The sequence below is a fragment of the Colossoma macropomum genome, unplaced genomic scaffold (genome assembly GCF_904425465.1).
Source record: "Colossoma macropomum unplaced genomic scaffold, Colossoma_macropomum, whole genome shotgun sequence".
NCBI lineage: Eukaryota > Metazoa > Chordata > Actinopteri > Characiformes > Serrasalmidae > Colossoma > Colossoma macropomum.
In genome coordinates, this window is record NW_023494784.1 from 24073129 (window position 1) to 24089079 (window position 15951).

General features: G+C 40.1%; 1 protein-coding gene across 2 annotated transcripts in view; it reads right to left on the reverse strand.

The window, feature by feature from the left end:
• Window positions 1-13431, reverse strand: part of igsf3 (immunoglobulin superfamily, member 3) — a 154127-nt gene extending 140696 nt beyond the window's left edge. For both annotated transcript variants that reach the window (XM_036562047.1, XM_036561982.1), the window contains exon 1: window positions 12111-13431. In XM_036562047.1, the coding sequence (XP_036417940.1) occupies window positions 12111-12150 (40 nt within the window). In that variant the 5' untranslated portion in view covers window positions 12151-13431. The remainder of the gene's footprint in view (window positions 1-12110) is intronic.
• Window positions 13432-15951: the final 2520 nt, after the last annotated feature.

Sequence of the window (15951 nt, forward strand, 5' to 3'; positions counted from 1 at the left end):
GACTTAAAGAGAAATTCCACCAATTTTTTCAAATTTCTGTATAATGCAATCCTTAAGATATAAACAAACAACTTTCAGGCTGCTTTGAAGTAAACTTCTTTTCTTTACAATGGTGTTAATAACAACCAAGGGTTGCTATGTCTATAGCCATCTTTTCATAATCCAAAACCGTTATTGTTGTAAGATTTTGTAGTTGGTCCTGTTTTACTGGATGTAGTGAAGTGCAGTATAAAGTAGTGTAGTAAAAAATGATCACTCAATTTGTGATCATATTTTAGCACCAGCAACGTTCCTGGTGCACTGTGTCTGTTTCAGCTGATAAAATTAAAATTATATTGTGATATCTAGCATGTCTCATGAAAATATCTTCAAGTATTGCGACATATTCTTATCATATTTCCCATCCCTACTTTGACTTTTTCCCCTTGCTCTTACCAATCCACCTACATCTTCTCTCCAACCCACTGTCCTTCTCTCTGTCCCCTCATGAATAATTCCAAGTATGGGGTGCATATACCCCTCTTTACTATTCCATCCATCAACAATAGATAATGTTAAAATATTTAGTATTTGTGACCAATCCACTCAGCTGGACCTTAACGTCTCCCCTACCCCCTGGTGTCCATTCCTTTTCTGGGCTTTTAGAGTGTCTGGTCTGGTGTCCTACAGACACCAGCTCACCTCTCACTGGTACAAAGTAAAAGCAAATCTCCTTGTCCCTTATCCTAGCCATCCCAGCCTGTTTCTCTCATACATCCTTCTGCCTCTCACTCCCTTCATCCCTCTATCCCTCCTTTATTCAGTTAGCAGGGCAACAGCTTATCATCAGCAGCCATGCCTTAGCAGTGCAGATCCCTTCACTGGACCCCTGTACACACAGCCCGCACAGAGCAAACACACCACATGAAAGCAAACAGAACCTGCCCCATGTGCGTAAACACACACACACACACACACACACACACACACACACACACACAGCAAACTGAGCCATCAACAGTTAAAATCTCTCACTCTCTCTCCTTCGACTCCCCTACACTACACTTGCCCAATTACTAGGAGAAGTTGCAGTTTTGTTTAGCAAACATAAAACTCCATAATTACAAGTGAATATGGACTTGAGTGGCTTCTGTGAATGACAGCTCTTAGCTCTGTGCACAAAATCTCCATCTGCATGTTTGTGCATCCAGCCTCAGACTGAGAAAGGAAACTAATTAACTATTAATTAGTCTCTTCTGACATTTTCTTTCTTATTTGCTTTTTTTTTTTTTTAGTGATTGTCAGTCACACTATGCTTTTATGCTGCCATGGGGACAAAAATGTGCAGAAAACATGAAAACATGAGCTTTCATTCCCCTTTCCCTCCTTTTCTTCAACTCTAGTGGCTTCCCCTCAATCTTCAGCCACGCTTCTGTTTCTGAGGAAAGCAATCAGATATGAGTTATTTGACTAAAGGCCTGTGACTGACTGCCTCTTATTTCATGTGAGAAATGTGTCACAGCAGTGACAGCACAGTCTCTTTGGAACAAATCAGTCTTTGTCCCAAATCCAGGAACCAGCATTAGCAGTAACCAGGGGCGAAAGGCAAAAATACACCATATTCAACAATAAATGCCCCAAATTAAGGGTTATAAATATAATAAAGGAATTAACATATAAATGGAATAAATCAATATGAATTCATTGACAGATGCAGTAAATCAATGTCAATGACACAAATCACTTTGCCCTTTGATCTTGCCAGCATGAACGCAATCAACTGCTACATTACAAGAGAAGCTGTTGTAAATGACAATGTCTCAATCCAAGAGCACAGACCACCACTACAACCCAAAATTGCTGAGGTTAAAGGAACACTCCAGCCAAAATGAAAACTGTAACCATTAATACAGTTGTTGTTTGTAAACATGCCAACTCGCCTGCTACAGCGTTGCTGAGGTAGTCTGTACTGTGAGATCCTCCGGTTTAAAGAAAAACTACAAGCACTTTGGGGCAGATACTTGAGGACCAGCTGCGCCCCTCCTTCCTTCCCCTCAAACTGGCTAATACAAAAAGATGCGAGAAAGCTGACATTACTGCGAGGAAGCTGAATATGGCATCTATGTTGATTAGCCTCTGCATCAGGAGCTCTGTTAACAGACGAGGCCAAGGAATACAATGCTACACTAAAGAAAACTACATAACATGACAAACAACATATCAAACTTTAGTTTCAGGCCTTAATGTCCCTATAAATATGTCAGTCTATAGCAGTTGGATCTCCATAAGATTGCAAAGGATGTCAAGAAAATGTCACATGTACCACTGAATAAAAGTGCTAGCTAGTATTATATTTAAATGTTACTTTATAAATTTCACAAAGTGCTCCTACTGGTGTATAAAATGCTGCTGGATTTCAGTCTGGAAGAACCAAACTGCTCCTTATATATTATTTCCTACTCTGCCAGGAGCAATGTACAGGCTTAAGTCTCTCTAATCCATAGGGTCTGCTTAACTATTGGGAGTGGTTATTCCTATTGAGGGAAGTTGGTCGTTAACGATCGGTATGGATGGCATTTGCACAGTTGCCTTCAACTTCGCCTTACAGGGGAGCTGAATGTTAAAATAGTTTCTGATAAATGACTGAAATGCTCTGAAGTCTCTGAGGGTAGAAAGAAATATTTGGTAGGATTGCGTGGGTCAGTTGTTTTAAATCAGTGGTATTTGCTCAGCTGTTCAGTAGGCAACTCTAGTTCATTATACCCTAACAAATGCACATACCAGCATTTCCTCACGTAAAAAGTGACGAGAGAAAAAAACAAAAACAAAACATACAGGCCAATTATTAAAGATCACCTCCCGCTTAGAGATAAGCACGCTGAGGCACTTTCTGCTGCCTCCGGTTGCTGGTCAGGTTTTAATAGGGGTTCCTGCCCACTATGCTGCTCTGTAATTGTAAGGCAGCCAGAGGCATGGAGAGGATTACAGGAAGCTGAAAAGATCCTGTTTACCAGGGGGGGCAGGAACATGTTAACAAACACTACCCCCCCTGCACTCCCATCCAGTGTGTTCCCATCTTATCACAACGTCTTCAGGCAAAAGCAGTGACACAACAGATGCCCAGCACTCTAATTTCTCCTTTAGAGATGCACACAAGAGAAAAAAGAACTTTGAAGTACCCTTCAAAAACATACCTACAGACACATTTGCACTGGTACACAATCACAGCCTTTGTAAATACACATACAATAAAAGTTGAGCCATCAGAGATAGCAGAACAATTGAGATATAGATCAAGACACACCCAAGCTAAGCAATGATCTGCATGACCACCTCTAAAGACAACACCCATAAAGGCATTAGGAACAATGCAGGGAAAATACACAGAGTTAACAATGGTAAGGTATTATATTTCTAAATACTTCAAACGGATGAAGAAAGGGCATGCTGACTCATGTAGTTGGCAGAATTCATCAAACTAGAGCAGCAGGTAAACATTTAGTGCCATCTCAAGACAATCAAGGGACTCTGAAATATATCATTGGAAATCTGATTTTCCTCACTTTTTAAAATAAAAGCGACTGATGTAGCATGTTTAACACTGTTAAAAGTTTCAGAACGTACCTTTCATTCCCCAGTCCACACAGTCTATACATGAAAATTAAGCTGCACAAACAGCCTGTTCTGTGATGTCACAAAAAACAACGCATTCACATTGAACTTAACGCATGCATTCACACTGAAGTTATAAGGAGTGTTTCTTGAATGCAGCATATGACCCTAAAGTCACCATGTCCAATGCCAAGCATAGGCTAGAGGGGTATGAAGCCCCACAGCATTGAGCTGTGGAGCAGTGGAACTGTGCTCTCTAGATTGAGCACAAACACTGTGGGGATGAGTTGGAGTGGCGTTTGTGATCCAGAACTAATCATCCAACATCAATATCTGATCTCACTAGCACTCCCGCTGCTAAATGCAAAGCCTCACAGCAATATTCCAACATTTAGTGTGAAACCTTTCCCAAAGAGAAGAGACAAGCGATGCAGCAGAGGGGGACAAAGTCCTTTTTAATACTCCTGATTTTGGAAGAAACCACGAGCCAGTTGTGCGCAAACGTTTGGTCACATAGCATATATCAGTCTTAAAGGCTCAGTAAAACAAGAGCCTGTTTATTTCTAAGGGATAAAGAGAGGTTGCACTAAAGGTGGGCAATATGATGATATTTTTTCTGTGACAAACTATGCTTTTTTGAGCGTATCACAGACATCATCCATACTTAAACTTAATTTTGTTTCATTACAAAGAGAACATAATTAGTCCTGTTCAGTGTGATTTAGAGCAGCACTGTATGTAAAATGTTTAATAAAAGTCACCATACTGTTTTAAGTGTAGCACACCTGGTGCATTGTGATACATGTACTGTGTCTAAATATCTTTAGATATCTGATACAATATTTCTGCCATATAAACCATCGATGGATAATGACCATGTAAAAGTTGAGCCACCAGAGTATACAAGTGTATTTGTGGTACATAAAACCACACAAACCATAAAAACAGTGTATTTATGATCCATAAAACCACACAAACATTACAAGTGGGCCTCAAGAAGAAATAAAAGTAAAATCACAGAAAAACATAGAAAATGGGTCTTTCAAAGGCCAGGCTGTTTAAACATTTTCACAGCTGGTTTCCCCACAGATAGATTAAACTGCAATGCCAATGGTGATTCACCACTGAAAATTATTTTAGTCCAGACTTAGGCCTAAGCCTAGAGTTTGGGAAATTGGCCCATTGATTCCTGAACTAGTTGTCAAAAGGGCAAAGGTGAAGATTTACAGTGAAGGGGCAATTTAGCCATGCCATTAATTCAAGTCATAAAATCTAATGCACAAAGACTGTGACTCAGATCTGTGAACTTACTTTCCTTTTTGTTTGTACTAAAAAGATAAAGACACCAGTGCAGAACTCTCTGAGAAAAACAATGAGACTGAGTCACAAACTCACTCCCCATTCCCTGTTTACTATACAGATGGGAACATGTGTTTAACTTGCTAAAGCACTTTGCTTTGAACTCTAAAATGTTAGCTAAGAAAAAACAGGTCCAATGCCAGACAAAAGCAATTAAAACATCAGCAGGACACCATTACTGCCAAGTTTACTGTCCTCGACTATAAAATACAGCTCATACTGTGAAGGGTAAATTCCAGCAGCTTACAACAATCAACTTCCTGCTTCAAACACTTTACCATATACATCACATCTTATTTACTGTACTGTAAATTGCCTCTTAGCAACAAACACAAAAATAGAACAGGGTTACACAAAACCAGCATAATTAAAAGAAAACAGCAGCTGCACATTAAAAACAAGTAGGGACAAATGAATATGCACAAGCAGATCTACCCCGAAATGACGGACAGTGACCCAGACACAGGAGCACTACATCTATGTCATGAATGCGTAAACACATGTGGTGTGAGATTTTTTTTTCTCCTCAGCATGCCCTGAATCTCCACAGATGTACAGAACAAGTGATGAATAGCATAAGACACTGTGTCTAGACTCTCAGGACTCAGTCTAAATGTATTCACACACACACACACACACACACACACACACACACAGATGACCGTTTTGGAGCAAGAGGTCATTTGGGAGACAGGCGGCTGAGAATTTGTCCATTAACGCCACATTCTCAGGTCTTCAAAGGACAAGAACGTTCTCGCAGCATCAGTGTAACAGTGGAGTGTAACAGAGACGGTTGACGAGTCATAGCAATGTCCTGCTAGAGTGTTAAGAGGGAGGTGTGAATACTTTCATTTCAGGCAGAGAGAGCACCACTATCCTATTCCCCAGGTAGAACAGGGAGGACATGCGTGTGTGAGACTGTGCATGGTTAAAGGGGAATTTCACCGATTTTTCAAATCAATGTTTCATTTCTCTGTAATTCCATTGTTAAGATGTATACAGTCATTTGGAGTGATTTGATGTGAAATGGTGCACTGTAGAAAACCTTACCAACCCAGATTACTTCATAATATTAGCCATAAGAACCAACAGGGCACACAATATCTACAACACAAAAACAGCCATTTTATATACTATCCAAACCACCAGGGAACCTACACATCATCTGAGCTTTATATGCCAGGGTGATAGGAGTGAATGGTAAATATGAATTGTTTGGGGACTATTTTGTCTAGGGATGCACCAATACGGGAACTGTGGGCCAATACACATATCCAGTATTTTCCATGTACATATCAACAGATGCTGACACAAACACATTTATACAATGTAGAAATGTCTGGATCTATCCAGATTAGCATTAAAGAGAAATACCGTATTTATTTCCACAGCGTTACAAATGCAGTAAAATGAATAAAATGCAGATATTTTAGCACAGTAGTTCAGCATCACCTAAATGTTACGTTCCTGACTACAAAAAATAATGTCATCAAACACTGCTTTGAAATATTAGTCTAATCTAAACATCTCTTGATGCCGATATTTTTTAAGCAAATATTTACTGATACCGATATGATTCTGACATCAATTGCGCATCTTTAATTTTGTCTTACACCCTGCATGTACCTCTCTGACATAAATGATATAAAATGATGTTTAAGGCCAAATCTTTATCTCAAAACTACCATAAAGCAATCTTTCAGGCATCAGGCACCATACCTGTAACAATTTTGTGTAATAATTTTTAGTGAGGTAGGCTTTAGAGGCATTAAACATTGGTTAGACATCTGGTTTCTATGACATCATGACATGGTGATTATTTTATACTAAGGCATGGCCATATATCGAGGCCACAAATTAATACATTGGGGCCACATGGCCACAAGAAACTTAACTCATGGCCTCAATATATTACTTTGTGGCCTCACTATGTAACTCTGTGGCCATGTCATATTAAAAAACAACTATCATGACACCTTAGGGGCTCTGTAGATTACAAACAAACAATTCTTTAATATCAAACCACTCTGAATGACTGCATCTTAACAGTTTAATTAGAATTGTTTAACTGTGTGTACAAAGCAGCACTGAGTTTGTGCAGCTGACCTGAACAGTTCCATGTTTTTCTCTTCACAGCATGCTTTGAGCAGTGAAGCTTCTATAGATACTGTTAGTGAACACTGTTCACCATGGCTGTACACAGCACAGTGGGAAAAACAACAGCAAAAACACAGTGTTGCTGCAGAGCTATGGAGAGCACAGCAGGCCTGTCAGTTAGGCAGATGCTAACTATCGCAGCATTTGATCTAAATGACCCATTCACTTCTCACTAAAAATTACACTTTTAATTTGAATCTAAATGTTAATAGCTTTTGGAGATAAACTGGATGGGATGGCAGTCTATATTAAGTGTTCTTGTGTTAACATGCTAGATTGGCATTAATGCTCGAGGTAGCTTGAGAAGCTGAGGCCCACTCAGTCTGGCTATATGAAGCTTTGTTGGCAGAAGGAGGTGGGAGCTGTCTCTATAAGCTCCATGCACATTAGCTAAAGGCTAATAAAACTTGCTAAAAAATTGGCCCTCACTCTTTCCTTTGGATTTGTTCATTATATCTTTGTATTTTCACTGGTCATTGCTCACATAAACATTCTACTGAAACATATTCCAACATTCTCTCTCTTTCACCTAAAATCCAACATAACATAAAGGACCTTAAACAGAACTGTAATTGTGACATTTAGTCAGTTTTCCCATGAACAGGAAAACTAATTATGAAGACAATGGGCAGACACAGATAAAAAAAAAGCCTTTTATGAGTGTTTTTCCTATTTTGTGGGCCTATTAACTGTGTGTAAATGAGGAAGCGGTTTATGGCCTCTCCTGCTGTTATGTGAACAGATTAAGGAAATAACACAGATGAGCAGAGAGATAAAGATAAGGGGAGAGGGTGAGAGGGAAGTAGCTTTCTAGGAATGTACAAAAAAAATCTCACCATCTGGGAAAGTTACAACAGGTCTAAATACTGACCCAGCCCTGTTCTTTCTCACTTTCTCCCCCTCACAGTCCCCTGTCTATCTGCCTAGGGGACTCAACCGTTGACCGTGTCTAGAGCATCTAGTACGTCACTTCAAAAGTCACTAAATCAGCTGCAGCTATGCCAGTTTCAAATCCATCCATCACCGACTGTATGGCATTTTTATTAGGGATGTGCACACATACTTGAGTATTCGGTTAACCAGTCCAGATGCTAGTATTGGAATACTGGAATCACAATCTGGGTATTCACTGCATTTCTACATGGAAATACAGAGTAAATATTCAGACCAACACTTCACCAACACTTGTTTTAACAGAACTGTAAAAAGTGAAGGTCTTATTAGTTCATTAGCTAGCTCGTTAGCTCATCTGAGGCAGTCTCCGTTATGTTACTCACCTGACACGAAAATCTACTAATTGCCCTTTTTACATAATAAAAAATGTTTTAAATGTAAATACATCTCTGTAATGCAACATTTTTGTGCAACACCAGTGATTTCACAGCAAAAAGTAAGCTTGGCTCTACACTCATTTCCTCCTATTTTCATTAGTCGGAATGTGCTGAGGCTCATTCTCAGGTGCTCAAAATTCTAACTTTATTATATATTTCTTGCGGATTTATAACTTTATGATGTGATGTCATGAACATATTTTGTTGAAGTTATAAATTGTATTCTGCATGATAATCCCTGTCACACTGTTCAAAAAAGTTTTTTGGTTCTCCAAAGACTTTTTCAACGGATAGTTATTTAAATAACTGAAAATCAATTAAAATGTTAAAACAAAAGTGGTTCTTCTATGGTCGGGGTCTTCAGGCCTTTCCACAAAGGGCCAGTGTGGCAGTAGCGTTTAATTCCAATCAAGCTGGAGCAGACTTGATTTGACTTGTTAAATCAAATGGCCTCTGGTCATTTGGTCTTCAAACAACTGATCGGTCTGCTTCCACTTGGTTGGGATGAAAACCTACAGCCACACAGGCCCTTTGCGGACAGGATTGAAGACATTAGCATTACTACAAAGTACACTTTTGGGCACTTTGTAAGTCAAGATGAACTGGAAATCAGAATATGTTTTTCTTTCTTAATCTTGTATATTTCTGAGAGAAACAGCATAATCAGGTGGGAAATAATAACCAGTGGGACATAATTTTTCCATCAGTGTTTGACTGGATCATAAAAAAGCAAAAGTCATTCCAAAATAAACATAGACTCAGAAGTCTATAATCCACCCCGAAGCATCTCAGGCACCCCTGGAGGGGTGGGACAAAATCCTGGTAGTACAGGGGGCGCAGCAGAAAGAAGGGGAGGGATGATATGATATCACTGGTTAATGTAACTTTTCCCTTCCCAGGCAGACAGTCATATAATCAAACTTCAGAATGTGCTTAGAGGCACGCAAAAGTCACTACAGTTCAGTCAAAGATTACAGTGAAACAAGAATTTTGTCTGATGATTTGAGCTTGATATGCCCAGAAACATTGACCAACAAAAAAAAAATGGTCAACTGTAATTTCAGGTTGACTCTAAACATGTGTCTGGAAAAACAAACCAATTGTTCTCAATTGCTGATAATGGCCTCAACTCTGAATGATGCCGAGCAGATGGAAAAGGTAAGAGACTATAATAAGAAGTTAGCATCATGAGACACTGCATCCTTAAGTAAATATCAAAATCATAGTACTTTCTGAAATGTTCTTTAAAGAGCATTGCTGCTGTAAGACCATGCTGACCAATGCACACAACCACATCTGAAAAAATGCTTGGGGCTGAGCTTGAAACTTGCGAGGCAATACTTAAAACACATCCCAATAGCACGAGTCATCTTCAGTGGAAAAGGGAAATCTGGCACAAGAGGACAAATCCTTGGTGTACTATGGAAGCCAACAGTGGGCACAGGCTCTTTTCCACCTCATCCCTTCCCTCCCTCCCTCCCTGCAGAACTAACATGTCTCTTGTCCAGGAAAGCAGAGCCATCTGTTGTTTGTTTAGACGCAGGGTGTATATTTGAATGAATATAAGAAGGGGTGTGTTTGGGGGGAGGGGGAGTCAGTGATGGTGGCACAGAACATGCAGAATATGCAAATGACGGTGTTGCCAAAGTGTGAGTCTGTTAGCATGTGTGTTTTGCAAGCGGAAGTGTGAAACTTTCTGAAAAATAGAAATAATAGTACTCCATTCTAATTTGTCTTACATGGATCTGAGGGCTTTGTCATTAGGGTGGGAGTGGAAAATGAGCAGGGGGAGGAAATCTCAAAAAAGTGGCACCCAGTTCAGGGCCACATTAACCTAGATCCACAACAAAAAGACAGAGAGATCTCCGTTTGTCCATCACTTGAAAATAGTGTCTAGGGCTGGGTAATATTTTGTCTATACCGGTATACCATGATGGCTTTTCAGTGATTTTTTTTAGCACTATAGTTATTAAATAATGAGCACTGTATATATAATACAAGGCCTATAAAATAGCAGTGCCCCGGTTGCTTAGCAGTTTGTTTAAGTTTCATAAATCCACTTTTTACTCATGGTATTCAGGACCAGAATGTTAACTGCAATTTATGACATTTAACGGGCGATTCAGATTGTTTTAAAAGGAACAGCATAAAGTCCATAAATATTAAATAGATGTCTCGACTGGAAATGAGCTTTCTGTCTAGTTAACACAAAAATACTGTGTAAGGTTCCCTTTGGTGCCATTTTAAGAGAAGAAAATGAAACAAAACAGACCAATTATAACAAGCTGTCAGACATGTAAGACATTCTTTTAACAAAGAGTACCAGCACTCAGGAAGAATGGTCCAAACCATATCAATGCAAACTCATATATCCTCTGATACAGTGATATTTGGTAAATATCACAATACTAAAATTCTATCTACATCACTCAGCACTACAGCCATATAAGACACAAAACATAAGGAAAAGTACAAGTGACAGACACGGCTGTATTTTCAGCCTCTGTAATCTATGACTACCCCTCATATGCTCAAAGCAGCCATAATTACGCACTACAGCATATGAAGTCATCCAGGTGTGTCGGAATCCAGGTGGGTCATCTCCAACTCATCTCCAAGGGGGCATGAGAGCTTTTCTGACCTGAACGCTCAAACTCCGACTAATTCATTTGACCATGCACGTTTTCCACAAGTTCATTCTCAGTCTACAATGACAATTGGAAGTCATGACCTTACACAGAAGCAGCAGCCTTCCTGATCATAGTTTCCAATCTTTGCTTGATTTACTTCCCCATAAAGCAACACTAATCTTCTCCAGGGGTCTCTAAACTCACATTAACCCCCTACCCAAGCCCCCTGATGGAACATGCAGAGCTGATGAGCCCCAGCTGGCTAGTGTTTGTCATAAAAATAGGCAAAATTAAGGCCGAGCAGACAGCATGGAACCAAATCAGCCCAATCTGTCACTGACTGTTTGCACCCATGTAAAAGCACTGGAGGAGTGTTAGACTGGCTAATCTCACCACCATGTCTAATGCTAATGTTCCAGGCAAGAAATGTTATTTAAAGTCTTTTAAGATTGTCACTACATTTCTTGTCCTCAATTTTTAAAATTAAAACTATATGGTGTTGGCTGAAGTCAGTGTCACATTTACAGAACCCTTGAAACTTAACAGTCATGGAAGTTTTTCTATCCTGTTGTAGGTCTGAGTCACAATACTGGCTAAGAAATGAGTCCTTTAATCAGTTGTGTGACTAGATAATAGCCTTTGGGCTTTCTGTATCACTGTAGGAGGATAGTTGGTTTCCAGAGATAACAACCCACAGTCTTACAGTAGGCTTTCCAGCCTACACCAACCTGTATTGTAATAGGCAAATGACAGCCTACAGTATTGTCATATGCATTCCAACTGACTAAATGCCTCATTTGCAAGTAAGAAACAAACCCATCACTTTCAAAGTGAACCAGCCTATCAGACTCATAACGCTAAAATTACACAGGAGCCCACATGACAACACAGACGTTACAACAGCTGGCGTTATAAGAAATAGAGACATTGTAAGCATTAGTAGAAAACACAGCAACAAGTCACTTAAGCCATTTCAGCGCAGCATATGTGAGGCTTTCCAAGGATGCCTTGAGCTTTGCTTTGAGGGCAAAGTGAGACTTACCTAAAAGAGCAGAGGCTAGAACCAGCCATCGCAGATCCATTGCTGCTGTCACGTCTCCCCCAATAACGCTCCAAAACGAGAGAAAATTAAACTTCCTTGTGCCCAGACTAGACTACGGCTCCAGTGGGTAGTGTATTACTGGGGATACTGAGGTCTATCCAAGGCTGCTCCTTCCTTCACCTCCTCTGCACCGACTGCGCTCTGAACGGGCTGTATCCTTCACGCCAAGAGAGGAACATCCGTTTCTGAATCCTTATTTAGCTTATTTAGGGTCCGCTTAAAGCCCACACACCACTCCACTCCCGTATCCAATGGTCGCCCTCCTCCTTCCACGCCAACAATCCAATCTCGGTGTCTCCACTGCCGCTGCTGCCTCCTGCCTCTGTAGGTGTCTGCTGTTCGGGTTGATGTGTATCTCAATCTCAGCTACAGCTGCTCACACACGATAGGAAACCAATGCCAGTTTGTGAGGAAAAGTAAAAGCGACCGCCTCAGAAACGGCTAAATTTGCTAAATACACAGAAACCTAAGCTGTCGACCGGAGCCGTTTTGGTAAAGGACACCACAGACTGTGCTCCAGTTCAGCGTGTGCGCGTGAAGCTCTCTCTCTCACTCTCTCTTCTATCTCTACGTCTCTCTCTCTCTCCTATTGTCACCAGCCACGAGCACGAGCGCCCACAAAGGGAAAGCTAGGTGGCCCAGCCCATTTTTTCACTTTCTATCATCTGCTGCCAGCTCCTTTTTGCCCGGCTGAAGGGGGATAAGCAGTTTTTTTTAGCTGTCAGTGGTGTGCTGTGAGTCCGCAGTGTCTGGACCTATCCGAGCCGGAGCCTCGACACCCAGGGGGTCTTCACTTCTTCACTATTCAGGGGAAGAAACGAGGCTTCGCCGTGCTTCCTTCCCTGCTCCACAACAAACATCCACTCAGTCAGTGACCCTCCAGGAATCTTCCACTCCAAAAGTCCTCTGAATGTTCGTATCTCCTGACTGTCAGTGGAAACATGTAATCAGCCTTGCTTTAGAGGACGAAAGCAAATTGGACTCGTCCCAGTTTCTGTTAAATCGCTGTCCGCTATAAAAAGCGCTGAAATCTTCCGGCGGCGTTTGGCTGAGGCTGAAGCGGCTCTCAGCCCTCTGGGTCTGTGCTGAGGTTCACTCCGACTCAGCGCGAACTAAAACTCCTCGTTTCTCCTTTTAACTCGTGGTTACCTGTCCTTAAAGAGGCAGGCCAGGCTGAAAATTCCCAATTTACCGAATTTTCTCCTCGTCTGAACCTCACCGCCGAGTGTATCCCAGTCCTCAAATTTCAAAACTATCAGCCCCTCCCCCCTGGACCGGTAACCCCGCCTCGGGCTGGTGCTCACAACTAAAGCCCGCCCACATGAAGCTCCTCGCTCACCCTGCCCCCTAGCGCACCTCCACCACATCATCTACGAAGAGGTGGACACATTTCTGAGCCCGATTCGATTAGATCATGATCATGAAAACGATGAAAATACACTGGACACACAAACGTATATTGACTGATTTATTAATTCATGGACTGATTGATTTGAAAATAGTCCAATAAGTTTATTTCAGTGTGATACCTTGAAAAAAAAAATTATATATATATATATATTTTTTTTCAGGTTATCACACTGAAATAAACTTATTTTGATTGATTTGAAAATAGTCTAATAAGTTTATTTTTATTAAATAAAATAAATATTAAAACCAATCAGTCCATGAATTAATAAATCAGTCAATATACGTTTGTGTGTCCAGTGTATTTTTATCGTTTTCATATATACATTATATTTTATATTATGTAAATTGCAGTGGTGGATTTGAGAGTGTCTGTAGGTTCTATAGCCCATATATCGCTGTTGTCGGAAGAAAAACTCGTTTTTGAGTTTGACATAATTTGAAAACGCCTGTTGTCCTTTACATTGTGTGCAAATTTTATGACGAATGGACCAAAAGAAATGACCCAAATTGACTTGGAAAAAAGTCTGGTTCTGTTAACTTGCATTAAAGATATAATAGGTTTTTTCCTTCTCCTGTAAAGTTACCATTTTGGAGATACAAGGTTTTGTTCCGACAACAGCAATATATATAGGCTACAGAACCTACAGACACTCTCAAATCCACCACTGCATCATAACATTATCACAAGTTAACAACAAGTCTGTGTTTGTGAACTACCAACAAGGTTTTATTGACCCATTTATTGACTTTAAGTAAGAAAACAAAGCAAAGGGAATATTACTGCAGGCATTGGAGTAATCCGTTCATGTTAAAGATAAAGAATTTGAAATTGATCCTGTGATTGTTTTTTTTTTGCCATTGAAGGTCATCCACTTTGGAATGATAAACATAGTATGATGTGGATTATAATGTCAAGCTGGTCAGTAGGATTATTTTCTTAAGCTCTGTTCCTACACATACATTTTAGCTTTGTTTTCCACACATTGCACCACTAACTTAATTGTGTTTATGGAATATCTCTTGCTATACATCCTCAGACTTAATCCTTTCACACACAGCTGATCACATCATGTTGCTGTATAGAAATAGGAGAAACCTGATTAGACTTTGCCAATGTTCGGAGCATCAGTTGCTGTTCCTCCACGGCACAAACCATTATTTATAGAAAAACAGAACAGATTGGTTTCTAAATTGTCAATAAACACTGTGAAACAGAGACATACGGCAATTCTGTCTTTCTCATTTGAATGCTGTGCATGACAGAACCCTTCACTCAAGACATCTTTATTCAAATAGTGCATACCTTGTGTTCTTATTTTTAAGAAAGGCTTTATATTCTAACTGGAGAAAAAGCAAATGCATTCAGTGTTGTTTTCCATAACTAATCACAAGCAGATCTGTTCCAATAATAAAGCTAGGTGGACTGAACAGGTTTTTGTCTTAATTCTGATTTACTAATTTACTCATTTAGTTTCTAGTCCTAATTTATTCTCGTGTTCCCAAGGACGGTCCTGAAGCGTATTGTGGTGATTTACAAATCTGACATTTTCAATGTTTTGAGCTGTTTTAATGATCATATGATGCCTCCTTTCATGGTCAGTACACTTCATTAAGGATTCAGGAAGCCACTTTAAATACTGGCGAGGCTTTGAGATTTGTTTGCTCATTTCATCTGAAGTTTGCATATTTTTGCAGTGCATCCAAAAAAGTAAATAAATCATTATCACTTTCTTTTGCCATGTGTCTTGGGCGCTTCAGGGAATATCATAAGGGATATGGGGCCTGAAATGTGTGTCTGGTGTCTCCACACGTGCACACACACACACACACACAGACCAGAAACAGGTACAGGTTTGCACCAAAAAGTCTGCTGTGTCAACATTCACTCTGACTGTGAAATCCTGCCAGAAATTTTTGCAATGAAAATGACATCGCTATCAAAAAGCAAACAGTCTCAATTTCTGTGAATAAAAAGTTAAAAGCATTGATTACTGTGTTTGTGTCAAGGCTCTGAATGGAGTTATCAGTTAAGCAGGCCCCTTTACACAACATTTATCTAATTAAAACTCTCAGATGCCACATGAAAAATGGTAATTGCTGTTCTGGATAATTATCGCTTGCCAATCTCAACTTTGATCCAAATCCTGCACAGTAGTAAAATTCTGCCAGTATTCAATGTTTGGTCAACATCAGATTCCTTACACTACATATGAAATCACTGCATTGCAACTTGCCATACCTCCACCAGACAGGTATTGTGGATGTTTCCCAACTCTGGTCCTGGTGGCACACTGCTCTGCAAATTTGAATGTTTTCTCTGCCCCCAGCACACCTGACCCAACTATTTAGCTCATTGACAACCTCTTACTGT